A 26,846-nucleotide genomic window follows, 5' to 3' on the forward strand; every position below is an offset into this window, starting at 1 on the left:
ACAAATGGAGCAGCTGAACGGTCTCTCCCCGGTGTGAGTGCGTTGGTGAGCAGTCAGGGTGGATTAATGACACTCGCAGTGTCATTCCCCACCCGCCGGCTCCATCCCCCACCCCCCGGCTCCATCCCTCCCTCATTCCCCACCCGCCGGCCTCCATCCCCCCCCCATTCCCCACCCGCCGGCTCCATCCCCCCCCCCCCATTCCCCACCCCCCGGCTCCATCCCTCCCTCATTCCCCACACGCCGGCTCCATCCCCCCCTCATTCCCCACCCCCCGGCTCCATCCCTCCCTCATTCCCCACCCGCCGGCTCCATCCCCCCCTCATTCCCCACCCGCCGGCTCCATCCCCCCCTCATTCCCCACCCGCCGGCTCCATCCCTCATTCCCCACCCGCCGGCTCCATCCCTCATTCCCCACCCGCCGGCTCCATCCCTCATTCCCCACCCGGCGGCTCCATCCCCCCCTCATTCCCCACCCGGCGGCTCCATCCCTCCCTCATTCCCCACCCGCCGGCTCCATCCCCCCCTCATTCCCCACCCGCCGGCTCCATCCCTCATTCCCCACCCGCCGGCTCCATCCCTCATTCCCCACCCGCCGGCTCCATCCCTCATTCCCCACCCGCCGGCTCCATCCCTCATTCCCCACCCGGCGGCTCCATCCCTCCCTCATTCCCCACCCGGCGGCTCCATCCCCCCCCTCATTCCCCACCCGCCGGCTCCATCCCCCCCTCATTCCCCACCCGCTGGCTCCATCCCCCCCTCATTCCCCACCCGCCGGCTCCATCCCCCCCTCATTCCCCACCCGCCGGCTCCATCCCCCCCTCATTCCCCACCCGCCGGCTCCATCCCCCCCTCATTCCCCACCCGCCGGCTCCATCCCCCCCTCATTCCCCACCCGCCGGCTCCATCCCCCCTCATTCCCCACCCGCCGGCTCCATCCCCCCTCATTCCCCACCCGCCGGCTCCATCCCCCCTCATTCCCCACCCGCCGGCTCCATCCCCCCTCATTCCCCACCCGCCGGCTCCATCCCCCCTCATTCCCCACCCGCCGGCTCCATCCCCCCCTCATTCCCCACCCGCCGGCTCCATCCCCCCCTCATTCCCCACCCGGCGGTGTCGGATCAGCTGAAAATTCCCACCGCCGCAATCCTGAGCTCCCAGCGGCACTGCGCATGCTCCACATCACAATGACCGGGCAGTGATTGACAGCGGTTCCGGACCAAGGAAAAGGGGGCGGGGCTGGAGGACCGAGCGGGAGCGGCTGGTCCTCCAACCAACCAGAGTGAATGAGAGGCGGGGCTGAGTCCGGATCTCCCTCATTGGCTGAAACTCTGTATCATTGTGAAAGCTGCTTTGTGTCAAACTCCAGGAGAAAACTGGACCTTTCTGTTTGTGGCTTCAAACAGATGGAGCCCTGTGGGTGCGGAGCAAACAGATGGAGCCCTGTGGGTGCGGAGCAAACAGATGGAGCCCTGTGGGTGCGGAGCAAACAGATGGAGCCCTGTGGGTGCGGAGCAAACAGATGGAGCCCTGTGGGTGCGGAGCAAACAGATGGAGCCCTGTGGGTGCGGAGCAAACACATCAACATTTATCACTGAGATAAAGACAGTAAATGTTGGAAAATCTCAGCAGGGCTGACAGCATCTGTGGAGAGAGAATAGAGTAAGAAATCTCACACCACCAGATTAAAGTCCAACAGGTTTATTTGGTAGCAAAAGCCACTAGCTTTCGGAGTGCTGCTCCTTCATCAGGTGACTATAAAGGAATATCAGTTAAATATCAGTGACGACAAAGGAACAACTTGGTGGGAAGTTAAAAAGCAGGACCCCGAGGGTAGTAATCTCAGGATTGCTACCTGTGCCACGTGCCAGTGAGGGTAACAGTAGGATGCTCAGGCGGATGAACACGTGGCTGAGGAACTGGTGTAGGGGGCAGGGTTTCAGATTTCTAGATCATTGGAACCTCTTCTGGGGCAGGTGGGACCGGTACAAGAGAGACGGGTTACACCTGAACTACAAGGGGACCAATATACTTGCAGGAAGGTTTGCTAGTGTTATTGGGAAGGGTTTAAACTAGATTTGCAGGGGGATGGGAACCAGAGTGCCAGAGCAGATAGTGGAGCGGGGATGAAAATAAATGATGTTAATAGTTCATGCAAAATCACAAATAGAAGGGCTGTGTGTGGAGTTGGAATGTTATGGTGAGGTTGTATAAGACATTGGTGAGGCTAAATTTAGAGTATTTTGTGCAGTTTTGGTCACCTAATTACAGGAGGGATATTAATAAGGTTGAAAGAGTGCAGAGAAGGTTTACAAGGATGTTGCCGGGACTTGAGAAACTGAGTTACAGAGAAAGGTTAGGACTTTATTCCCTGGAGCGTAGAAGAATGAGGGGAGATTTGATAGAGGTGTATAAAATTATGATGGGTATAGATAGAATGAATGCAAGCAGGCTTTTTCCACTGAGGCTAGGGGAGAAAATAACAAGAGGACATGGGTTAAGGGTGAGGGGGGAAATGTTTAAAGGGAATATTAGTGGGGGTCTTCTTCACACAGAGAGTGATGGGAGTTTGGAATGAGCTGCCAGATGAGGTGATGAATGCGGGCTCACTTTTCACATTTAAGAAAAACTTGGACAGGTACATGGATGAGAGGGGTGTGGAGGGATATGGTCCAGGTCAGTGGGACTAGACAGAAAAGTGGCTCAGCACAGCCAAGAAGGGCCAAATGGCCTGTTTCTGTGCTGTAATGTTCTGTGGTTCTAACTGATCTTAAAACCAATCTTTTTCATTCTGTAGGGAGGGGGCGCGCTGAATCAGTTTTAATGGGGTTTTATATTTGTTTATACAATGTGGGCATTGCTGGCTCGACCAGCATCAATCGCCCACCCCAAATTATTCTTGAGAAGGTGATTGGGGCTGCCTTCTTGAACTGCAGATTTGAAGTTACTGTCAGATCAGCCGTGATCTAATTAAATGGGTCAAGGGGCTGAATGATCTACTCCTCTCCTATATTTATAAGTTTGCCGCAGTCGAAGATGCTGTTACGAAGGGATTTCCAGGATTTTTGATCAGCAACAGTGAAAGGACAGCAACATGATTCCAAGTCAGGATTGTTTATGTCTTGGGTGCCATTGTTTTTCGGTAAAGGGTCTGTTCCTCTGCTGTACTGTTCTTCGTTCTTTGATAATGTCAGTTATCCATGTTGCCAATTATCTGCTGCCCTTGTCTCTCGGTGGTAGAGTTTGTAGGATTGGAAGGTAAAGGTCGCAGTGTTGGAAGGTACTGTTGAAAGTTAAATTATATTAATTTCTTCAGACTAAAAAGTGGAACTCAGGTGAAGATTTGGTGGGGAGATCTAGATCCGAGAGGCAGTATTTCAGAGTTTATCACTGTGATGGCACCAATCCCATTGCTATCTGTTGGCAAGACTGATGGAAATATTTAAAATGGAGACCATTGGAGGATGAGGTACAATGGAATTTGTGAACTATCTGAGGATAATGGTGAGGGGAAAGGAAGGGATCAGGAAAGCAGCCAACACTTCATGTTGTTCCAGGAGAAGTGGGGTCAGGTTGTGTAGATGTCAGGTTTTACGCAGCACTCAGTCAGTCTGGATGGAAAATCTCTGAATCACTCAAATCACTCAGTTGGAAACTCGGAGACCTATCATTGCTCGGAGGAAGGTTGTGTTGCAACTGATGAGAAGCAGCTTCACTCAGATACCCACATCCTCATGCACAAAAACGAACAAACGCAGCCATCCTCCCACCCACCCACCCACGTGATGTACCAACTGACTCAAGAGCAGCTTCTTCCCTGCTATCCGACTTTTGAATGGACCAACGTATATTAAATTGATCTTATTCTACACCCTCGCTATGACTGTAACACTATATTCTACACCCTCTTTTTTCCTTTCCCCCGATGTACTTTATGAATGTATGTTTTGTCTGTATAGTGCGCAAGAAACTACCTTTCACTGTATCCCAATACATGTGATAATAGTAAATCAAATCAAATCAAAAACTCTCACATGAAACAGGGCCTGTCCCATTGGGTGGACAACACCAGCTAACATGACTAAAACTGAGGATAAAGTATTGGTGTCTGTAAGGGCTGAAACAATACCCTTGACTCTTGTTGATCTGTGGCACCAAGTTCAAGACTCCTTCATGAATCATCCTCTTGGCCTCTAGCCTGTCAACCCCCCATGAGAATCTTATATGTTTCAGAAAGTTCACTGCTCATTCTTCTAAACCTAATGATTAGAGGTGCAACCTTTCCTCAAAAGACAATGAGTTGGATTCTCCGGCCGCGCTCACCCCAAAACTGGAGAATCCTGCCCGAGGTCAATGGTCCTTTGTGGTCCCCCCCCGGCCCGCGACGATTCCTGTGGTGGGCGAGATGGGAGAATTCTCACCTACACCTTACAATCTTTCCTCAAAAGACAACACCTTCATCTGAGGAATGGACCTTCTCTGAACTCATTCCAAGGAAAGCATGTCATTCCATAAGTAGGGAGACCAGAACCTTACACAGTATTCCAGCTGCTATCTCAGCAATGTCCTGTGTAGGTGCAGCAAGTTCCCTTTTTCAAACTCCACCCCTTGCAGTAAAGTCCAACACTCCATTTGCCTTCTTCTTTACTTGCTGTACCTTCATCCTATTTTTTCACGATTCATGTACAAGGACACCCAGATTCCTCTCTACGGCAGTATTCTTCAGTTTCTGTATATTTAAACAATTTTTTGCTTCTCTATTCTTCCTGCCAAAGCGGAAAAGCTCCCACTTTCCCGCACTATACTCCATCTGCCATTTTTCTGTCCATTCAGGTAACTTATCTGTGCCCCTTACAGATTTTTTGTAACAACCTCACAGCTTGCTTTTCTACCTATCTTTGTATCATCAATTCTGGCTTCATCCAAGTCATTGATCAAGGTGGCTGTTTTTCTCTCTCTCAGTTGTGGGTGATATTTGTCTCTATTCTCCTGGAAACTGAATGAATCTTGTTCCAAACTGGGTTCAATATCAGACATTTCAGGGAGTCAGGAATCATTCGCCCCTGAACCTACACTGGTAAAACCCCAGGCAGTTCCTCAGTAAGGGTTTTTCTGGTTCCTCACCATATATTAGTCAGGATACTGAAACCCAGCTTTTTTACAGTCCACTCCTGGAGGTCCCACTCCCTGAGCCGACAACATTCAGCAGTGTCAGTGCTGAAGTTTCACAGTGGGAGTGATTCCCAGAGTAACTGTCAATCATCTCACCATTGATGTCCAGGTTTGTGTAGTTTTAGTTATCCTGATGTCTAACACACACACATCAATAAAACAGGGAATTCCTGCAAACAAACTGCAGCTTCTTCTCTATCTGGAAATCCAATGTTTGTTGAATAATTGTCCCAGTGGTTAACAGGCTCCTGTGAACTCATCCAACTCGTATTTTAATACTGACTTTAACAAATATATTTTAAATAGGTTTATTTTAAATGAGTTAAAACCAGCCTTAAAATGGTATGTATAACAACCATGGTACTTTTCAGACTGGAAACTTTAACCTGCTGTTTCACTTTCATTTAGGAGCAGATCCCAGTTTTACACCAATCTCTGATTCATGTGTCCAGCATTCACCGTCATTCTAAAAGCAGAAGTTGCTGCAAAATCTCAGTACGTCTGACAGAATCTGTAAAGACAGGAACAATTAATGTTTCCAGTTGAATGTGACTCTTCTTCAGTGTCAAAACATTAGCTCTGTTTCTCTCTCCAGAGATGCTGTCAGACCTGCTGAGTTTTTACAGCACTTCTTGTTTTTATTTACGAGTTCAGGACTCAGACAAGACAATCCACAATACAAATCTTACAACTGGGCCAGGGTTTATTAACATCAGCAGAAACAGACACCAATGAAAATGGTTGGGACCTCGATGAGATTAACAGCAAAATTCAGTCCTTGCAATCACTCGTGAACATGATGGTGTTTCAGCAGGTGAGGTGACCGAGTGAATCCCTTCCCACACACGGAGCAGGTGAATGGCCTGTCCCCAGTGTGAATTCGCTGGTGCTTTACCAGGTTGGATGATTGACTGAATCCCTTGCCACAATCAGAGGTGGTGAATGGTCTCTCCCTGGTGTGAACTCGCTGGTGCCTCCGCAGGCTGGATGAATCAATAAATCCCTTCCCACAACTGGAGCAAGTGAATGGCCTTTCTCCAGTGTGACTAGGCTGGTGTTTTAGCAGGTTGAATGACTGAGTAAATCCCTTCCCACACTCGGAGCAGATAAATGGCCTCTCCCCATTATGAATTCTCTGGTGTTTCAGCAGGTCGGATGAATCAGTGAATCCCTTCCCACAATCAGAGCATCCTCCCCATTGACCAACTGTGAGAATGAACAAAATGCAGTCCTGGATGTAACTGAGAGCAGAAACAATAACAGCAGAATCCAACCCCTGGAATCACTCGTGAACTCGTTGGTGTCTCAGCAGCTGGGATGAAAGACTGAATCCCTTCCCACACTGAGAGCAGGTGAATGGCCTCTCCCCAGTATGAACTCGCTGGTGTATCCGCAGGCTGGATAATCGAGTGAATCCCTTCTCACACTGAGAGCAGGTGAACGGCCTCTCCCCAGTGTGAATTCGCTGGTGTCTCAGCAGGTGGGATGACTGAGTGAATCCCTCCCCACACTGAGAGCAGGTGAATGGCCTCTCCCCAGTGTGAACTTCATGGTGTCTCTGCAGCTGGGATGACCGAGTGAATTCCTTCCCACACTGAGAGCAGGTGAATGGCCTCTCCCCAGTGTGAACTCGCTGGTGTCTCTGCAGCTGGTTTGACCAAGTGAATCCCTTCCCACACTGAGAGCAGGTGAATGGCCTCTCCCCAGTGTGAACCCGCTGGTGTATCCGCAGGCTGGATGAATCATAGAATCCCTTCCCACACTGAGAGCAGGTGAACGGCCTCTTCCCACTGTGAACTCGCTGGTGTCTCAGCAGGCTGGATGGATTACAGAATCCCTTCTCACACTGAGAGCAGGTGAATGGCCTCTCCCCAGTGTGAACCCGCTGGTGTATCCGCAGGCTGGATGGATCACAGAATCCCTTCCCACACTGAGAGCAGGTGAACGGCCTCTCCCCAGTGTGAACTCGCTGGTGTGACTGCAGGATGGATAACCGAGTGAATCCCTTCCCACACTGAGAGCAGGTGAATGGCCTCTCCCCAGTGTGAACTCGCTGGTGTTTCTGCAGTGTGGATAACCGAGTGAATCCCTTCCCACACTGAGAGCAGGTGAACGGTCTCTCCCCAGTGTGAACTTGCTGGTGTGACTGCAGGATGGATAACCGAGTGAATCCCTTCCCACACTGAGAGCAGGTGAATGGCCTCTCCCCAATGTGGTTGCGCCGATGAGCTTCCAGCTCATTTGGGTATCTGTATCTCTTCGCACAGTCCGCACATTTCCATGGTTTCTCCATGGTGCAGGTGTCCTTGCCTCTCCCTTGGGTGGACAATCAGTTGAAGCCTTGTCCACACACAGAACACGGGTACAGTCTCTCCCCGCTGTGAATGGTGTGATAGTTATTCAGGCTGTGTAACTGGTTAAAGCTCTTTAGTCAGTGCACTGGAAGACTCTCACTCCAGTGTGGCCGTGTGTTGGTGTTTTTCCAGTCACACTGATGTTTGAAATCTTTTCAAATCAACAGACTGGACAACCATTTCTCCTTCTAGATTCAAAGGCCGATGATATTCAGCTCCCATGGAATATGACTCTGTCAGATCTGACGTGACGTTTGAGATTTCGGCCTGTGATTCCTCTTTCAATATCCTGTAAAACAAGTTTACAAAAGTCATCAGTATCAGTACAGGATAGAAATTCAGAACAGACAATTCTAGTTTCTATCGAACATTCTTTCCTATTTCAGTCCCAAGAAGCTGTAAATCGCCATCCCACACACTCTCCCTCCATTCTCACTCTGCTGTATCTAATATTCACCCTCCCAATTCTCCTGAAGGTGCTGATTGACAGATCCATGCTCACTGCTTCTTGTCCTGGACACAGAGACCATAACAAATAGGAGCTGCAGTCGGCCATTTGGCCCATCGAGCCTTTTAAACTATTCAATGAGATAATTCGTTCATCTACCTCAGCATCATTCTCCCCACACTAAACCCATATCCCTTGATATCCTCAATATCTAGAAACCAATCAATCGCTCTCTTGCAAGTAGTTGATGACTGAGGTTTCACTGTCCTCAGGGATTGAGAATTCCAAAGCTTTACCACATCCTTGAGTGAAGAAATCCCCCCACATCTTAGCTTTTGCTCCATCTTCTTGTCTGTTCCCCATAACCCTTGACACCCTTGTCATCAAAGATCTGTCTAACTGGAATATATTCAATGATCTTCAGCCTCCACTGGTCCCTGTAGAAGAGAAATCCAAAAGACTAACAGCCCTCTGAGGGAAGAGACGTCTGGAAATATATATATATACAGGGGGATCTTCATCAGTTGATCGGTTAAGGAAGTGAGCCGATGATTGGCAAATGGATTTCAGTACAAATAATACAGAGCACAGAGGCACAACCTCAGGCTAAAGGGACGATCCTTTAAAACAGAGATAAGGAGGAATTTCTTCAGCCAGAGAGTGGGGAATTTGTGGAACTCTTTGCCGCAGAAGGCTGTGGAGGCCGGGTCATTGACTGTCTTTAAGACAGAGATAGATAGGTTCTTGATTAATAAGGGGATCAGGGGTGATGGCAAAAAGGCAGGAGAATGGGGATGAGAAAAATATCTGCCATGATTGAATGGCGGAGCAGACTCAATGGGCCAAGTGGCCTAATTCTGCTCCTATGTCTTATGGTCTTAAGTGTGAGTGTTGCATTTTGGAAAGTCAAACCAGGGTAGGACTTATACAGTGAATGGTAAGGCCCTGGGGAGTGTTGAGGAACAGAGGAACCCAGGAGTACAAGTATATTGTTCGTTGAAAGTGATGTCACAGGTAGACAGAGTGGTGAAGAAGGCATTTAGCACACTGGCCTTCATCAGTCAGGGCACTGAGTATAGGAGTTGGGACATTATGTTATAGTTGTATGAGTCGTTGGTGAGGCTGCACTTGGAGTATTGCGGACAGTTTTTGTAACCCTGTTATAGGAAAAACATTGATAAACTGTAAAGAGTGCAAAGAAGATTTATGAGGATGTTGCCGGGACTAATGGGTCTGAATGATCATGAGAGGTTGGACAGGCTCGGGTTTATTCCTTCGAATGTAGGAGAATGTGGGGTGACTATATTGAGGTGTATTAAATAATGAGGGGCATAGATAGGATGAACCCACATTGTCTTTTTGCCAGGGTCGGGGAATTGAAAACTAGAGGACATAGATTTAATATGAGAGGGGAAAGATTAAAAGGGACCTGAGGGGCAACTTCTTCATGCAGAGGGTGATGTGTACATGGATTGAGCTGCCAGAGAAAGTGGTTGAATGTTCAAACAGCAGGTTTAAACATTTAAAAAGCATTTGGATAAGTACATATCTCTCTAATCCTTTCCAATTCATGAGCCAAACACAGGCATTTGGGACTAGCTGGGAGGGCACCATGGTTGGCATGGATCAGTTGGGCCTAAGGGCCTGTTTCCGTGCTGTATTGCTCTATGACTCTATGTGCTGGCTGCATCAGCATCTACTGCCCATAACTCATTGCCCTTGAACTGAGTGGCTTGCATTGCTGGGGGATGTGGTAGATTTCCTTCTTTAAAGGAAATTATTAAATCAGATGGATTTTTACAACAATTGTCATCAATGGACTTCCAATTCTAGATTTTTACTGAATTCAAATTTCAACATCTGCCACTGTGGGATTCGAACCCAGGGTTCACAGTGCATTGCCCTGGATCCCTGTATTACTAATCCAATAACACTATCACTGCACCATTGCCTGCCCATCCATGGTAAAGGAGTCACAGTAGCCCGAGATCCATGGAATCAGAGCATGCTCTAAATTTAACTTAATGCTCAGTAGCACTCACCCCAAAACCATTTCACTGTTTTCAACATTTTAAATCCGCTGGAGTCTACATCTGCAAAGATCTCAGAGAGATTGGTGTCCGGGAAAAATGTTGCAATCTTCAAATCTTGTCCCTGTAAATGAGGAAAGTTATAGGTGTAATTCAAGGTTAGAAATTCAAGACAGACAAACATTTCTTTTGGTCTGAGTTTGCTGTGTGTAAATCTTTCCCTTCTAATCCCCTGTAAAAGGAGTTTCCAAAATCCATCAGCATCTGTCCAGAACAGAAATTCCAAACATTCACTCCTCCTTTAACCTGGCACAGAATTACTTCAGCTGGGACAAAATTGCAGTGGAGGCAGTTCAGGGAAGATCCAGTTGGTTGATTCCTGAAATGAGGGGTTTTATCTTTCAGGTTGAGCAGCTTGGGCCTGTACTCTTTGGAGTTTAGAAGACTGAGAAGTAATCCTATTGAAATATCTGGGAATTTAAGGGCGGCATGGTGGCTAGCACTGCTGCCTCACAGCGCCAGGGTCCCAGGTTCAATTCCGGCCTTGGGTCACTGTCTGTGTGGAGTTTGCACATTTTCTGTGCACTGTCTGTGTGGGTTTCCTCCAGGTGCTCTGGTTTCCTCCCACAGTCCAAAGACTGTGGTTCGGTGGATTGGCTATGCTAAATTGACCCTCGTGTCAAATGCATGGGGTTGTGGGGATGGGGCTTGGGTGGGATTGTGGTCGGCACAGACTCGATGGGCCAAATGGCCTGCTTCTGCACTGTAGGGATTCTGTGATTCATATGATATAAGGTGCTTGACAAGGTAGATGCTGAGAGGATGTTTCCTCAGGTGTGGGAATCAAGTAAAAATAAAGGATCTCAAATTTAAGATGAAGATGAAGAGAGATCTAGCAGTGCTAACCACTGCGGCACGGTAGCGCAGTGGTTAGCACTGCTGCTTCACAGCTCCAGGGTCCCGGGTTCGATTCCCGGCTCGGGTCACTGTCTGTGTGGAGTTTGCACATTCTCCTCGTGTCTGCGTGGGTTTCCTCCGGGTGCTCCGGTTTCCTCCCACAGTCCAAAGATGTGCGGGTTAGGTTGATTGGCCAGGTTAAAAATTGCCCCTTAGAATCCTGAGATGCGTAGGTTAGAGGGCTTAGCGGGTAAAATATGTGGGGGTAGGGCCTGGGTGGGATTGTGGTCGGTGCAGACTCGATGGGCCGAATGGCCTCCTTCTGCACTGTAGGGATTCTATGATTCTTGTTGATCTTTGGAACTCTGTCTTCACCAGTGAGGATTGGAGGCAGGTCATTGAATATATTCAAAGCTGAGGTTTTGATCCACAAGAGAGTTAAGGGTATGGACGGGCTGGGGGTAGCAAAGTAGACATGATCTTATTGAATGATGCAGCAGGCTCGATGGGCCGAATGACGGGCTCCTGTTTCGAATTCTTATTCCGATGTTCTTGGATAGCTGCGCATGCGCCCTGCTCCCTATTGTCCCTCTGAAGATAGAGGTTCTGAACCAGCCCCCGAAACCACGCCCATTGTGACCCGTCAGACAGCAGCGCATGTGCCCTCCTTCCCCGCTGAAACAAGATGGCGGCCGATAACCGGGGCCTGTTCCCGAGATAAAAGCCTGGGAGCTGTAAACCCGGGACCTGCAGGGTCTGATTCGGGCCGTGCAGCCTACAGCGGATGTTTGTGAAGCCTCCGCTCGCTCCCTCCCTACCCCAACTCCCGGCTCCACTTCTCCCGCAGCCCAACCGACTCACCCGCTGAAAAAAGCGTCTCCCGCATTCAGGACTCTGAGCAGTGACACTGCGCATGCCCCAGATACAGCACTGCGCCTGCGCAATAGGCTCCTGTGGAATGACTATAGAACATAGAACATTACAGCGCAGTACAGGCCCTTCGGCCCTCAATGTTGCACCGACCTGTGAAACGAATCTAAACCCATCCAACCTACACTATTCCAATCTCATCCATATGTTTATCCAATGACCCTTTAAATGCCCTTCATGTTGACGAGTCCACTGCTGTTGCAGGCAGGGCATTCCACACCCTTACTACTCTCTGAGTAAAGAACCTACCTCTGATATCTGATCTATATCTATCACCCCTCAATTTAAAGCTATGCCCCCTCGTGCTAGCCATCATCATCCGAGGAAAAAGGCTTACACTGTCCAACTTATCTAATCCTCTGATCATCTTGAATGCCTCTATTAAGTCACCTCTTAAACTTCTTCTCTCCAACGAAAAAAGCCTCAAGTCACTCAGCCTTTCCTCATAAGACCTTCCCACCATACCAGGCAACATCCTGGTAAATCTCCTCTGCACCCTTTCCAATGCTTCCACATCCTTCCTATAATGCGGCGACCAGAACTGTACACAATAGTCCAAGTGCGGCCGCACCAGAGTTTTGTACAGCTGCAACATGACAGCATGGCTCCGAAACTCAATCCCTCTTCTAATAAAAGCTAACACACTGTACGCCTTCTTAGCAACCCTATCAATCTGGGTGCCAACTTTCAGGGATCTATGCACATGGACACCGAGATCTCTCTGCTCATTCACACTACCAAGTATCTTACCATTAGCCCAGTACTCTGTATTCCTGTTACTCCTTCCAAAGGGAATCACCTCACACTTTTCCACATCAAACTCCATTTGCCACCTCTCAGCCCAGCACTGCAGCTTATCTATGTCCCTCTGTAACCTGCAACATCCTTCCACACTGTCCTCAACTCCACCGACTTGTGTCATCCGCAAATTTACTAACCCATCCTTCTACGCCCTCATCCAGACCATTTATAAAAATGACAAACAAAAGTGGCCCCAAAACAGATCCTTGCGGTACACTAGTAACTGAACTCCAGGATGAACATTTCCCATCAACCACCACCCTCTGTCTTCTTACAGCTAGCCAATTCCTGATCCAAATCTCAAAATCACCCTCAATCCCATGCCTCCGTATTTTCTGCAATAGCCTACCGTGGGGAACTTTATCAAATGCTTTACTTAAATCCATAAACACCACATCAACTGCTTTACCCTCATCCACCTCTTTGGTCACCTTCTCAAAGAACTCAATAAGGTTTGTGAAGCACGACCTTCCCTTCACAAAACCGTGCTGACTATCCCTAATCAAATTATTAATTTCGAGATGATTATAAATCCTATCTCTTCTAATCCTTTCCAAAACTTTGCCCACAACAGAAGTAAGGCTCACTGGTCTATAATTACCAGGGTTGTCTCTACTCCCCTTCTTGAACAAGGGGACAACATTTGCTACTCTCCAGTCTTCTGGCACTATTCCTGTAGACAATGACATAAAAATCAAAGCCAAAGGCTCTGCAATCTCCTCCCTAGCTTCCCAGCGAATGCTAGGATAAATCCCATCCGGCCCAGGGGACTTATCTATTTTCACACTTTCCAGAATTGCTAACACCTCCTCCTTATGAACCTCAATCCCATCTAGTCCAATCGCCTGTATCTCAGTATTCTCTTCGACAACATTGTCTTTTTCCTGTGTGAATACTGACGAAAAATATTCATTTAGCGCCTCTCCTATCTCTTCAGACTCCACGCACAACTTCCCACTACTGTCCTTGACTGGCCCTAATCTTACCCTAGTCATTCTTTTATTCCTGACATACCTGTAGAAAGCGTTAGGATTTTCCTTGATCCTACCTGCCAAAGACTTCTCATGTCCCCTCCTGGCTCTTCTTAGCTCTCTCTTCAGTTCCTTCCTGGCGAACTTGTAACTCTCAAGCGCCCTAACTGAGCCTTCACGTCTCATCTTTACCTAAGTCTCCTTCTTCCTCTTCACAAGAGATTCAACTTCTTTAGTAAACCACGGTTCCCCCGCTCGACCACTACCTCCTTGCCTGACAGGTACATACTTATCAAGGACACGCAGTAGCTGTTCATTGAACAAGCTCCACATTTCAATTGTGCCCATCCCCGACAGATTTCTTCCCCATCCTGTGCATCCTAAATCTCGCCTAATCGCATCATAATTTCCTTTCCCCCAGCTATAATACTTGCCCTGCGGTGTATACCTATCCCTTTCCATTGCTAAAGTAAACGTAACCGAATTGTGGTCACTATCACCAAAGTGTTCACCTACCTCCAAATCTAACACCTGGCCTGGTTCATTACCCAGTACCAAATCCAATGTGGCCTCGCCTCTTGTTGGTCTATCTACATACTGTGTCAGCAAACCCTCCTGCACACATTGGACAAAAACTGACCCATCTAAAGTACTCGAACTATAGCATTTCCAGTCAATATTTGTAAAGTTAAAGTCCCCCATAACAACTGCCCTGTTACTTTCGCTCCTATCCAGAATCATCTTTGCAATCTTTTCCTCTACATCTCTGGAACTTTTCGGAGACCTATAGAAAACTCCCATCAGGGTGACCTCTCCTTTCCTGTTTCTAACCTCAGCCCATACTACCTCAGTAGACGAGTCCTCATCAAACATCCTTTCTGCCACCGTAATACTGTCCTTGACTAACAATGCCGCACCTCCTCCTCTTTTACCACCTTCCCTGATCTTACTGAAACATCTAAACCCCGGAACCTGCAACAACCATTCCTGTCCCTGCTCTATCCATGTCCCCGAAATGGCCACAACATCGAAGTCCCAGGTACCAGCCCATGCTGCAAGTTCACCCACGTTATTCCGGATGCTCCTGACATTGAAGTAGACACACTTCAAAGCACCTTCCTGCCTGCCGGTACACTCCTGCGACCTTGAAATCTTATTCATCACCTCACCACTCACATCCTCCTGTACACTGGAGCAGAAATCCAGGTTCCCACCCCCCTGCCGAATTAGTTTAAACCCTCCCGAAGAGCATTAGCAAATTTCCCCCCCAGGATATTAGTACCCCTCTGGTCCAGGTGAAGACCATCCCGTTTGTAGAGGTCCCACCTACCCCAGAATGAGCGCCAATTATCCAGGTATCTAAATCCTTCCCTCCTGCACCATTCCTGTAGCCACGTGTTCAACTGCTCTCTCTCCCTATTCCTCTCCTCACTAGCACGTGGCACGGGTAACAAACCAGAGATAACAACTCTATTTGTTCTCGCTCTAAGCTTCCACCCTAACTCCCTGAATTTCTGCCTTATATCCCCATCTCTTTTCCTACCTATGTCATTGGTGCCTGTGTGGACCACAACTTGGGGCTGGTCCCCTTCCCCCTTAAGGATCTTGAAAACACGATCCGAGACATCAAAGACCCTGGTACCTGGGAGGCAACACACCAGCCGCGAGTCCCTCTCGCTCTCACAGAATCTCCGATCTGTCCCCCTAACTATGCAGTTCCCAATGACTAATGCTCTACTCCTCCCCCCCTTTCCCTTCTGAGCAACAGGGACAGACTCTGTGCCAGAGATCTGTACCCCATGGCTTACCCCTGGTAAGTCGCCCTCCCCAACAGTATCCAAAACGGTAAACTTGTTATACAGAGGAACGGCCACAGGGGATCGCTGCACTGTCTGCTTCTCACCCTTTCTAACAGTCACCCAAGTATCCTCATTCCTAGGAGTATGAACCTCCCTGTAGCTTTTATCTATAACTGTCTCTACCTCCCGAATGATCCTGAGTTCATCCAGTTCCAACTCCAGATCCCTAACATGGTCTTCAAGGAGCTGGAATTGGGTGCACTTCCTGCAGGTGTACTCAGCTGGGACACTAATGGTGTCCCTCACCTCACACATCCCACAGGAGGAACATTGCACTGCCTGCACTGACATCCCTGCTAACTTCCCGAACTAATAAACGAAAGAGAAAAGAAGAAAAAGAAAAAGAAAGCTCACCTGCTCTCACACCGAGTCTTTTTTTTTAGGTTAGAGGAGGAGGGAGGGTGGGAGACTCTATACACGTGTAGAGTCTCGGGTTACCTCCCCGTTCAAATTTAGTGGGCAAAAAAAAAAACGTCCCAGGTCTCCCTACGGCTGACTTCCAGTTTCCTGTTTCTCAGGAAAAAAACAACTCCGAAAAAAGTAAGTAAAAATAAATTCAGCTTATCTTATCTTCCAGTTCTGCCCTCCAAAAATCACTCCCCTCTCTGCCCGCTTCACGTTCACAACCGCAGGGGCACCTGGGAATTAACAGCGCCATTGTCAATCAAAGACATAATAGAAAATTATCTTGTGCAATTGAGATCAATTAATTTTTTTAAATACATTCCTCTGAATTTGTGCACTGCCATTCTCTATTTCTAAAATTGATTTAAACCAGTGCTCTCCTGTGGGAACACCCTGAGTTTTTAAAACATTTCTCACTGGTTTCCCCCCTCCCCCCCCTCTCTGCTCTCCTGAAGGTGATGTGGAGATGCCGGCGTTGGACTGGGGTAAACACAGTAAGAAGTTTAACAACACCAGGTTAAAGTCCAACAGGTTTATTTGGTAGCAAAAGCCACACAAGCTTTCGAGGCTCTGAGCCCCTTCTTCAGGTGAGTGGGAATTCTGTTCACAAACAGAACTTATAAGACACAGACTCAATTTACATGAATAATGGTTGGAATGCGAATACTTACAACTAATCCAGTCTTTAAGAAACAAAACAATGGGAGTGGAGAGAGCATCAAGACAGGCTAAAAAGATGTGTATTGTCTCCAGTCTGAAGGTGCTCATACTGATTGGGTAAATCCCCCAGAAACTGGTTTATTTCACTTTCTTTCTCCTGAGACTGAATATTCTGTTTTATGCAATGATACATCACAGATGGAAAGCATTTGGCTCACGTTTCCATGCTGTTTAAGAAGGGGAACAGAGACTTCCCCGGGAATTATAGACCGGTGAGTCTCACTTCTGTTGTCGGCAAGATGTTGGAAAAAATTATAAGGGATAGGATTTATAGTTATTTGGAGAGTAATGAATTGATAGGTGATAGTCAGCATGGTTTTGTGGCAGGTAGGTCGTGCCTTACTAACCTTATTGAGTTTTTTGAGAAAGTGACCAAGGAGGTGGATGGGGGCAAGGCAGTGGACGTGGTATATATGGATTTTAGTAAGGCGTTTGATAAGGTTCACCATGGTAGGCTTCTGCAGAAAATGCAGATGTATGGGATTGGGGGTGATCTAGGAAATTGGATCAGGAATTGGCTAGCGGATAGGAAACAGAGGGTGGTGGTTGATAGTAAATATTCATCATGGAGTGCGGTTACAAGTGGTGTACCTCAGGGATCTGTTTTGGGGCCACTGCTGTTTGTAATATTTATTAATGATCTGGATGAGGGTATAGTTGGGTGGATTAGCAAATTTGCTGATGACACCAAAGTCGGTGGTGTGGTAGACAGTGAGGAAGGGTGTCGTAGTTTGCAGGAAGACTTAGACAGGTTGCAAAGTTGGGCCGAGAGGTGGCGGATGGAGTTTAATGCGGAGAAGTGTGAGGTAATTCACTTTGGTAGGAATAACAGATGTGTTGAGTATAGGGCTAACGGGAGGACTTTGAATAGTGTGGAGGAGCAGAGGGATCTAGGTGTATGTGTGCATAGATCCCTGAAAGTTGGGAATCAAGTAGATAAGGTTGTTAAGAAGGCATATGGTGTCTTGGCGTTTATTGGTAGGGGGATTGAATTTAGGAGTCGTAGCGTTATGTTGCAACTGTACACAACTCTGGTGCGGCCGCACTTGGAGTACTGTGTGCAGTTCTGGTCCCCACATTACAGGAAGGATGTGGAGGCTTTGGAGAGGGTGCAGAGGAGGTTTACCAGGATGTTGCCTGGTATGGAGGGGAGATCCTATGAGGAGAGGCTGAGGGATTTGGGATTGTTTTCGCTGGAAAGGCGGCGGCTAAGAGGGGATCTTATTGAAACATATAAGATGATTAGAGGTTTAGATAGGGTGGATAGTGATAGCCTTTTTCCTCTGATGGAGAAATCCAGCACGAGGGGGCATGGCTTTAAATTGAGGGGGGGTAGTTATAGAACCGATGTCAGGGGTAGGTTCTTTACCCAGAGGGTGGTGAGGGATTGGAATGCCCTGCCAGCATCAGTAGTAAATGCGCCTAGTTTGGGGGCGTTTAAGAGATCCGTAGATAGGTTCATGGACGAAAAGAAATTGGTTTAGGTTGGAGGGTCACAGTTTTTTTTTTTAACTGGTCGGTGCAACATCGTGGGCCGAAGGGCCTGTTCTGCGCTGTAATGTTCTATGTTCTATGTTCTAAACCTCTGTGACTCTATCCTGCCCAGCCGGGCTCTCTTTAAGATCGATCCAATTAATTCCACAGCCCTGCTGGCAGAGTCAGAACAATGTATATTTACTGCAGCAATGCAGGAGGTAAATAGAGAATGTTTTTAGTTGTATATTTCTCAGACACACTCACCCCTGGAAAGATCAATCGGCCGGTGTACCAAGCAAATATTAAGGTTCCACTTAAAATTAAAACAGAAGGTGCAGAAAAAAAGCAGCAGTTACCAGGGCCGAGTTTATGGTCAAAATGATGGTGCTGAGCTGCCTTTAGAAAATAACCAGCAATCCAACAAGTCACTCACAATATTGAATCAAACAAAATTGATCAAAGATTCAGATAAAGTATTCTGTTTTCCAACATGATGCTGTGATATTTTGTGATGGTTTTAATGTTCTCACAATTACCTGGTGTAGTCCTGGTTTATTTTATACTCACTCCCACCCATCGCTGTCCATGAAGCACATTACCCCCACTCTGATTCTCCATCCCATCAGAGACAACTCAGTCACTGACTGGAAATTAGGGCTTTTAATGACAGCTCTAACAGCCTGGAATGCACCGTGAGGCAGAATCAACCCGAGCTAACAAACCCCAGACAGTGAACATTATCCCCCCCCAGACCCGAATATAAAACAGTGAACATTATCCCCCAGACCCGAATATAAAACAGTGAACATTATCCCTCAGACCCGAATATAAAACAGTGAACATTATCCCCCCCAGACCCGAATATAAAACAGTGAACATTATCCCCCCCAGACTCGAATATAAAACAGTGAACATTATACCGCCCAGACCCAAATATAAAACAGTGAACATTATCCCCCAGACCCGAATATAAAACAGTGAACATTATCCCCCCCAGACCCGAATATACAACAGTGAACATTATCCCCCCCAGACCCGAATATAAAACAGTGAACATTATCCCCCCTAGACCCGAATATAAAACAGTGAACATTATCCCCCCCCAGACCCGAATATAAAACAGTGAACATTATCCCCCCTAGACCCGAATATAAAACAGTGAACATTATTCCCCCCAGACCCGAATATAAAACAGTGAACATTATCCCCCTCAGACCCGAATATAAAACAGTGAACATTATCCCCCCCCAGACCCGAATATAAAACAGTGAACATTATCCCCCCTAGACCCGAATATAAAACAGTGAACATTATCCCCCCCAGACCCGAATATAAAACAGTGAACATTATCCCCCTCAGACCCGAATATAAAACAGTGAACATTATCCCCCCCAGACCCGAATATAAAACAGTGAACATTATCCCCCCTAGACCCGAATATAAAACAGTGAACATTATCCCCCCCCAGACCCGAATATAAAACAGTGAACATTATCCCCCCCCAGACCCGAATATAAAACAGTGAACATTATCCCCCCCAGACCTGAATATAAAACAGTGAACATTATCCCCCCCAGACCCGAATATAAAACAGTGAACATTATCCCCCCCAGACCCGAATATAAAACAGTGAACATTATCCCCCCCAGACCCGAATATAAAACAGTGAACATTATCCCCCAGACCCGAATATAAAACAGTGAACATTATCCCCCAGACCCGAATATAAAACAGTGAACATTATCCCCCCCCAGACCCGAATATAAAACAGTGAACATTATCCCCCCCAGACCCGAATATACAACAGTGAACATTATCCCCCCCCAGACCCGAATATAAAACAGTGAACATTATCCCCCAGACCCGAATATAAAACAGTGAACATTATCCCCCCAGACCCGAATATAAAACAGTGAACATTATCCCCCCCCCCAGACCCGAATATAAAACAGTGAACATTATCCCCCCCCAGACCCGAATATAAAACAGTGAACATTATCCCCCCTAGACCCGAATATAAAACAGTGAACATTATCCCCCCCAGACCCGAATATAAAACAGTGAACATTATCCCCCCCAGACCCGAATATAAAACAGTGAACATTATCCCCCCCAGACCCGAATATAAAACAGTGAACATTATCCCCCCCAGACCCGAATATAAAACAGTGAACATTATCCCCCCCAGACCCGAATATAAAACAGTGAACATTATCCCCCAGACCCGAATATAAAACAGTGAACATTATCCCCCAGACCCGAATATAAAACAGTGAACATTATCCCCCCCCAGACCCGAATATAAAACAGTGAACATTATCCCCCAGACCCGAATATAAAACAGTGAACATTATCCCCCAGACCCGAATATAAAACAGTGAACATTATCCCCCCCAGACCCGAATATAAAACAGTGAACATTATCCCCCCCAGACCCGAATATAAAACAGTGAACATTATCCCCCCCAGACCCGAATATAAAACAGTGAACATTATCCCCCCCCAGACCCGAATATAAAACAGTGAACATTATCCCCCAGACCCGAATATAAAACAGTGAACATTATCCCCCAGACCCGAATATAAAACAGTGAACATTATCCCCCAGACCCGAATATAAAACAGTGAACATTATCTCCCAGACCCGAATATAAAATAGTGAACATTATCTCCCAGACCCGAATAAAGAACAGTGAACATTATCCCCCCCAGACCCGAATATAAAAGTGAACATTATCTCCCAGACCCGAATATAAAACAGTGAACATTATCCCCCAGACCTGAATATAAAACAGTGAACATTATCTCCCAGACCCGAATATAAAATAGTGAACATTATCTCCCAGACCCGAATATAAAACAGTGAACATTATCCCCCAGACCCGAATATAAAAGTGAACATTATCTCCCAGACCCGAATATAAAACAGTGAACATTATCCCCCAGACCTGAATATAAAACAGTGAACATTATCTCCCAGACCCGAATATAAAACAGTGAACATTATCCCCCCCAGATTTGAATATAAAATGGTGAACATTACAGTGCCGGCTCGCCCAGTAAATGGCTGACAGAATAAAACAGCATGTTCCTTGATTTGTTCATAATAGGTAGTGATTTTCTTTTCAGCAGCCCACACTCACAAAACCAAAAATACAATGTTTACTGTGATTACAGATTGGGCAGCACTTGCTGAACAATCCTGAGTGTGCTAATAGCTACACTCAATCAATTGAAGATAATCAACAAGAACAAAACAGCACAGGAACAGGCCCTTCGGCCCTCCAAGCCCGCGCCGCTCCCCAGTCCAGGATTGAATCCTGAATCCAGGATCCCCGCCCAATTTTCCAGCCTATCTACATCCTAATATCCTATCCACCGAGCTGTCCCTCACAGCTACGATGCTTTGTTCATCACAACCTATTAACTCACCCCCACACCCCCATTCCAGACCATGTGATCTCCAGGGAGAGGCGAAAACCCAAAGTGAAAACCCCAGGGCCAATATGGGAAAAACAAATCTGGGAAATTCCTCTCCGACCCCCTGAGGCGATCGAAACGAGTCCAGGAGATCACACTGGCCCTGATCGGAAAATGCTTCCCAACCCTATTCATTTCCACTTCCACGAACACCATATGAATTCCCTGCCCCCGAGACAGGTTCCCAACTATCCGCAGTCTCGCTCTGTACTGGCACCAGCAAGATGATCATAGAATGAAGCCTTGAAACGAGAAACAAAGAACAATTAGCCCGCGCCGCTCCCTGGTCCAAACTAGACCACTCTTTTGTATCCCTCCATTCCCACTCCGTTCATATAGCTGTCTAGATAAGTCTTAAACGTTCCCAGTGTGTCCGCCTCCACCACCTTGCCCGGCAACACATTCCAGGCTCCCACGACCCTCTGTGTAAAATATGCCCTTCTGATATCTGTGTTAAACCTCCCCCCCTTCACCTTGAACCTATGACCCCTCGTGAACGTCACCACCGACCCGGGGAAAAGCTTCCCACCGTTCACCCTATCTATGCCTTTCATAATTTTATACACCTCTATTAAGTCTCCCCTCATCCTCCGTCTTTCCAAGGAGAACAACCCCAGTTTCCCCAATCTCTCCTCATAACTAAGCCCCTCCATACCAGGCAACATCCTGGTAAACCTCCTCTGTACTCTCTCCAAAGCCTCCACGTCCTTCTGGTAGTGTGGCGACCAGAACTGGACGCAGTATTCCAAATGCGGCCGAACCAACGTTCTATACATCTGCAACATCAGACCCCAACTTTTATACTCTATGCCCCGTCCTATAAAGGCAAGCATGCCATATGCCTTCTTCACCACCTTCTCCACCTGTGACGTCACCTTCAAAGATCTGTGGACTTGCACACCCAGGTCCCTCTGCGTCTCTCCACCCTTTATGGTTCTTCCATTTATCGTGTCGCTCCTCCCTACATTATTCCCACCAAAATGCATCACTTCGCATTTATCAGGATTGAACTCCATCTGCCATTTCCTTGCCCAAATTTCCAGCCTATCTATATCCTTCTGTAGCCTCTACAACAATGTTCCTCACTATCTGCAAGTCCTGCCAGTTTTGTGTCGTCCGCAAACTTACTGATCACCCCAGTTACTCCTTCTTCCAGATCATTTATATAAATCACAAACAGCAGAGGTCCCAATACAGAGCCCTGCAGAACACCACTAGTCACAGGCCTCCAGCCGGAAAAAGACCCTTCCACTACCACCCTCTGTCTTCTATGACAAGCCAGTTCTCCACCCATCTAGCCACCTCCCCCTTTATCCCATGAGATCCAACCTTTTTCACTAGCCTACCATGAGGGACTTTGTCAAACGCTTTACTAAAGTCCATATAGACAACATCCACGGCCCTTCCTTCGTCAGTCGAGTTCATAATACGGCTCAGTTACATTTGCGAGAAGTGACATACATATATATATGCAGCGATCCTTTCCCTGCAAACAAAAGCCTTGTACCTTTTTTGAATTTCCCAGAAGCTTGAGAAACCAACAATCTCCTCTTGGTTTCTCCATGGCAAAGCTTCAAGTCAATGAGAGTCCACCAATTAGCACCCTTTTCTCCTGTAGTATAAATTGCAATCATTTAAAATTTGGCATTCTTCCGTTTGTCCTGATGAGTGCATGCTGAAAAGATTCAGCAACATGTCTCTCTTTTCAGCAATATTCAAGTTCAGTACCAACAAGTATCTGTGCATTGTTTTATGTTCCTTGACAATTTAATGTGATCGTGGAAGTGTCACTGTGAAGAATGTGTAAGTCAGTAAGAATTGTCAGCATTTTCTCATTGGAAATCTTAATCAGTGGAATCTTTCAGACACTGAATTGTAGTTTGTACCAAACGTCAATTTCAGATTGAAGGAAAATGTATTATAAACAAGTTCCTGTAAAGAGTTCCTGAATAAAACAAACAAAAAAATCACAGATAGTACGTTTAAAAGGGGACACAACAGCCCTGAAAATCAGTGACATCTCAGAATATTAAAGCAGAATTCCAATTGTAGGGATTGTTAATGTCAGCAGGAACAAACCAATATTGTCAGAATTTCAATCCTGAATGTGATTAACAGCTGCAGTAACTACAAAATCTAACTCCTGCTGACAATTGTGAACTTGCAGATGTGTCAGCAAGTGGGATGACCGAGTGTATCCCTTCCCACACACAGAGCAAGTGAATGGCCTCTCCTCAGTGTGGGTGAGCTCGTGTAAATGCAGGCTGCCAGACTGAGTGAATCCCTTCCCACACACGGAGCAAGTCAATGGTCTCTCCCCAGTGTGAGTGTGCTGATGTGCAGTGAGGATTGATAACTGCCTGAAACTCTTTCCACAGTATGTGCAAATAAATGGCTTCTCCTCAGTGTGAATTCGCTGATGTGACAGGAGGCCGGATGAATTGGTGAATTCCCTCCCACACGTGGAACAGGTGAACGGCCTTTCCCCAGTGTGAACTCGCTTGTGTGCACTGAGGTTGGATGAAGACCTGAACCTCTTTCCACAGGAAAGCTGAACGGTCTCTCCTCTGTGTGAACTCGCTGGTGTGACAGCAGGTTAGATGACAGAGTGAATTTCTACCACACACAGAACAGGTGAATGTCTTCTCCCCTGTGTGAATTCGCTGGTGTGACCAAAGACCGGATGGTCCAGCAAAATCCTTCCCACACAAGGAGCAGGTGAACGATCTCTCCCCAGTGTGAACTCGCTGATGTGCACCGAGGTTGGATGAATATGAGAACCCCTTTCCACAGGTGGAGCAGCTGTACGGCCTCTCCTCAGTGTGAATTTGCTGGTGTAAGAGCAGGTGGGATGAGGTAGTGAATCCTTTCCCACACACGGAGCAGGTGAATGGCCTCTCTCCAGTGTGACTGTGTCTATGGTTTTCCAGCAAGTATGGATAATTGAATTCTTTACCACAATCCTCACATTTCCACGGTGCAGGTGACTTTGTGTCTCTCCAGATTGGATGATCAATTGAAGCCTCATCCCATACGGACCACGTTTATGGTTTCTTCTCACTGTGAATAGTGTGATTTTTTTCAGGCTGTGTAACCGGTTAAAGCTCTTTTCAGTCAGTTCACTGGAACACTCTCACTTGGGGGTGTGAGTCTCGGGTCTTTTTCTGCCACATTGAATTTTTAAAATTTTCTTCCACTGACAAAACAGGCAATGATTTCTCCCTCCACTGTAAAAAGCAATCATACTGAGGTCACGATGAATCAAATGGTTCTGTAGACCTTGACCTAAAGTTTAGTTTGAGTTCCCTGCAAAAAGAGCTTAAAAAACGAATTCATAACAGACAATTCGAGTTTCCATGGAACACTTCTTCATCTCATTTATCTTGAGCTGTAATCCCCATCCCACACACTCTCTCTTGTCCCTGGTCTAAATCAAACTCCTTGCCCCATCTCCACCATTTCATGTCTCCACTCTGAGACCAGCTCCCTCTGCCTTGTCACTCTGGCTGGATTCAGTTCTCCAGACCATGTGCAGATTGACTGTACAACCAAGGAGTCAATTATTTTCTTTTAAGGTCAGGGGACATGAAGTCCCACCGACTCTGTTGTTACCACAATGGCCACACGTCCCCTGCTCACCACTGAAACAACACGGTGACCGTTAACACGGACCTGTTCCGAGGAAAGGCTCCATTTTATTTGTGCCACAGCACCAGGGGAATTACCTCCTGCACAGGCACAAAGGTATCATCAGTCACAGGAAGTAATGGCAGCTGGTGTCTCAAACCTCATTTTAACATTTGCTCCCAGACATTCTAAATTACATTTGAAATACAAACTGACTTCTGGCATTGTGGAGTAAATTAAAACATAATCATTTTCAGAATGACCATTCCCGAGAATCAATTCCCAAATCAGTAATATTAAAATTCTCATCAGAAATACATTGGAAAAATGGCTATTTTAATGGACATTTTCACAAACGCTATAAAAATGATTTTTCAAAACAAATTAATATTTTCTTCAACAGATGAATAATAATTTAATAAAACAACCACCCAGTGTGGGGTTCAGGATTCTAACTCAGGGTTTCTGAGCTCCAGGAACCACTAACTGAACCAGCCGGGAATTGTCTCCACAAAACTTCCCCAACTCCCTCCCGGGAAAAAGCTGCAAACCCGGGAGCTGCAGCTTTTTACTGGGGGTGTTGGGGCCTCCAGCGGGTGTTTGTGAATCCTCCCCGCCCACCTCCCAGGGTTTCCTTCCTTCCCAGAGATCAGAGTCCTCATTGATTTGAGGCCAAAGTGTAACCTCTTATTTATTGTCCCCCTCCCCCATCCTCTGATGTGAACCATCCTCCAGTGGCTGAGCCAGGATGGGGCCGTTAACCTGGGCCTGTTCCCGGGAGGGAGGGAGAAGCCCCGCAGCTGCAAACCAGGGAGCTGACAATGATTCTGAAGGGTTTGCGGATCCACAAAGTGTTTCCAAATCCTCCCAGCCACCGCCTAACGCTGACTCCGCTTCTCCGGGACAAACAAGCGCCAAGGACAGCAATGACACTGCGCATGCTCCACATCACAATGCCCGGGAGCTGATTGACGGCAGCTCCGGACCAATAGGAGGGGGGGCCGGGACTGGAGGACCGAGCGGGAGCGGCTGGTCCTCCAACCAATCAGACTGATTGGGGGGGGGGGGGAGGGGGCTGAACCTGGCGCTCCCTCTGTCTGCGCGTGCGCTCGGCCGCACACTGTCAAGATGACGGTCGTTCACCCGGGCCTGAATCGGGGGAAAAGCCCGAACAACTTTTCAACGGTTCAAATATCGAACCCGAGCTTCCCATTGGGGGCTTGCGGCCTACACGGGACTTTTATGAAGCCTCCAAGTCCGCCCACCCACCGGCTCCATCACTCATTCCTGATTTACCCGGTGTTATCGCCCGGACTGAATATTTCTGCAACCGCCTCAATCCCCAGTGATCGGCACTGCGCATGCTCCAGATTACCACAGTGCAACTCGCCCTCAGCCGCGCCCCTCATTCACTCCGATTGGTTGGAGGACCAGCCGCTCTCGCTCGGTCCTCCAGCCCCGCCCCTCATTCACTCCGATTGGTTGGAGGACCAGCCGCTCTCGCTCGGTCCTCCAGCCCCGCCCCCTCATTCACTCCGATTGGTTGGAGGACCAGCGGCTCTCGCTCGGTCCTCCAGCCCCGCCCCCTCATTCATTCTGAATGTTTTGTCTTCTCCCAAAACCCAAGGCCATCTTTCCCAGAACTACATTTTTGAATTCTCCAATCAGGTTTCTGC

At 47.4% G+C, this 26,846-nt stretch overlaps 2 protein-coding genes across 4 annotated transcripts in view; one reads left to right on the top strand and one right to left on the bottom strand.

Annotated features, from left to right (window-relative positions):
* Nucleotides 1-26,846, top strand: part of LOC144483360 (uncharacterized) — a 461,390-nt gene that overhangs the window by 128,000 nt on the left and 306,544 nt on the right. The gene's annotated exons all lie outside the window — the stretch shown is intronic.
* LOC144483366 (uncharacterized) lies at nucleotides 6,446-26,538 on the bottom strand. Of its 3 annotated transcripts, XM_078202082.1 has the most exons (4): nucleotides 26,467-26,527; nucleotides 15,817-16,100; nucleotides 10,017-10,128; nucleotides 6,446-7,815 (listed from the first exon to the last, which is right to left on the bottom strand). In XM_078202082.1, exon 4 carries the CDS (start codon nucleotides 7,463-7,465, stop codon nucleotides 6,455-6,457), a length of 1,011 nt encoding a protein of 336 aa, XP_078058208.1. In that variant the 5' UTR covers nucleotides 7,466-7,815; nucleotides 10,017-10,128; nucleotides 15,817-16,100; nucleotides 26,467-26,527; the 3' UTR covers nucleotides 6,446-6,454. The 3 variants fall into 3 exon arrangements, with proteins under 3 accessions (XP_078058208.1, XP_078058209.1, XP_078058210.1); XM_078202083.1 differs by lacking the exon at nucleotides 15,817-16,100 and having other exon boundaries at nucleotides 26,467-26,538; XM_078202084.1 differs by lacking the exons at nucleotides 15,817-16,100; nucleotides 26,467-26,527 and adding an exon at nucleotides 23,005-23,023.

The sequence above is a fragment of the Mustelus asterias genome, unplaced genomic scaffold (genome assembly GCF_964213995.1).
Source record: "Mustelus asterias unplaced genomic scaffold, sMusAst1.hap1.1 HAP1_SCAFFOLD_63, whole genome shotgun sequence".
Lineage (NCBI taxonomy): Eukaryota > Metazoa > Chordata > Chondrichthyes > Carcharhiniformes > Triakidae > Mustelus > Mustelus asterias.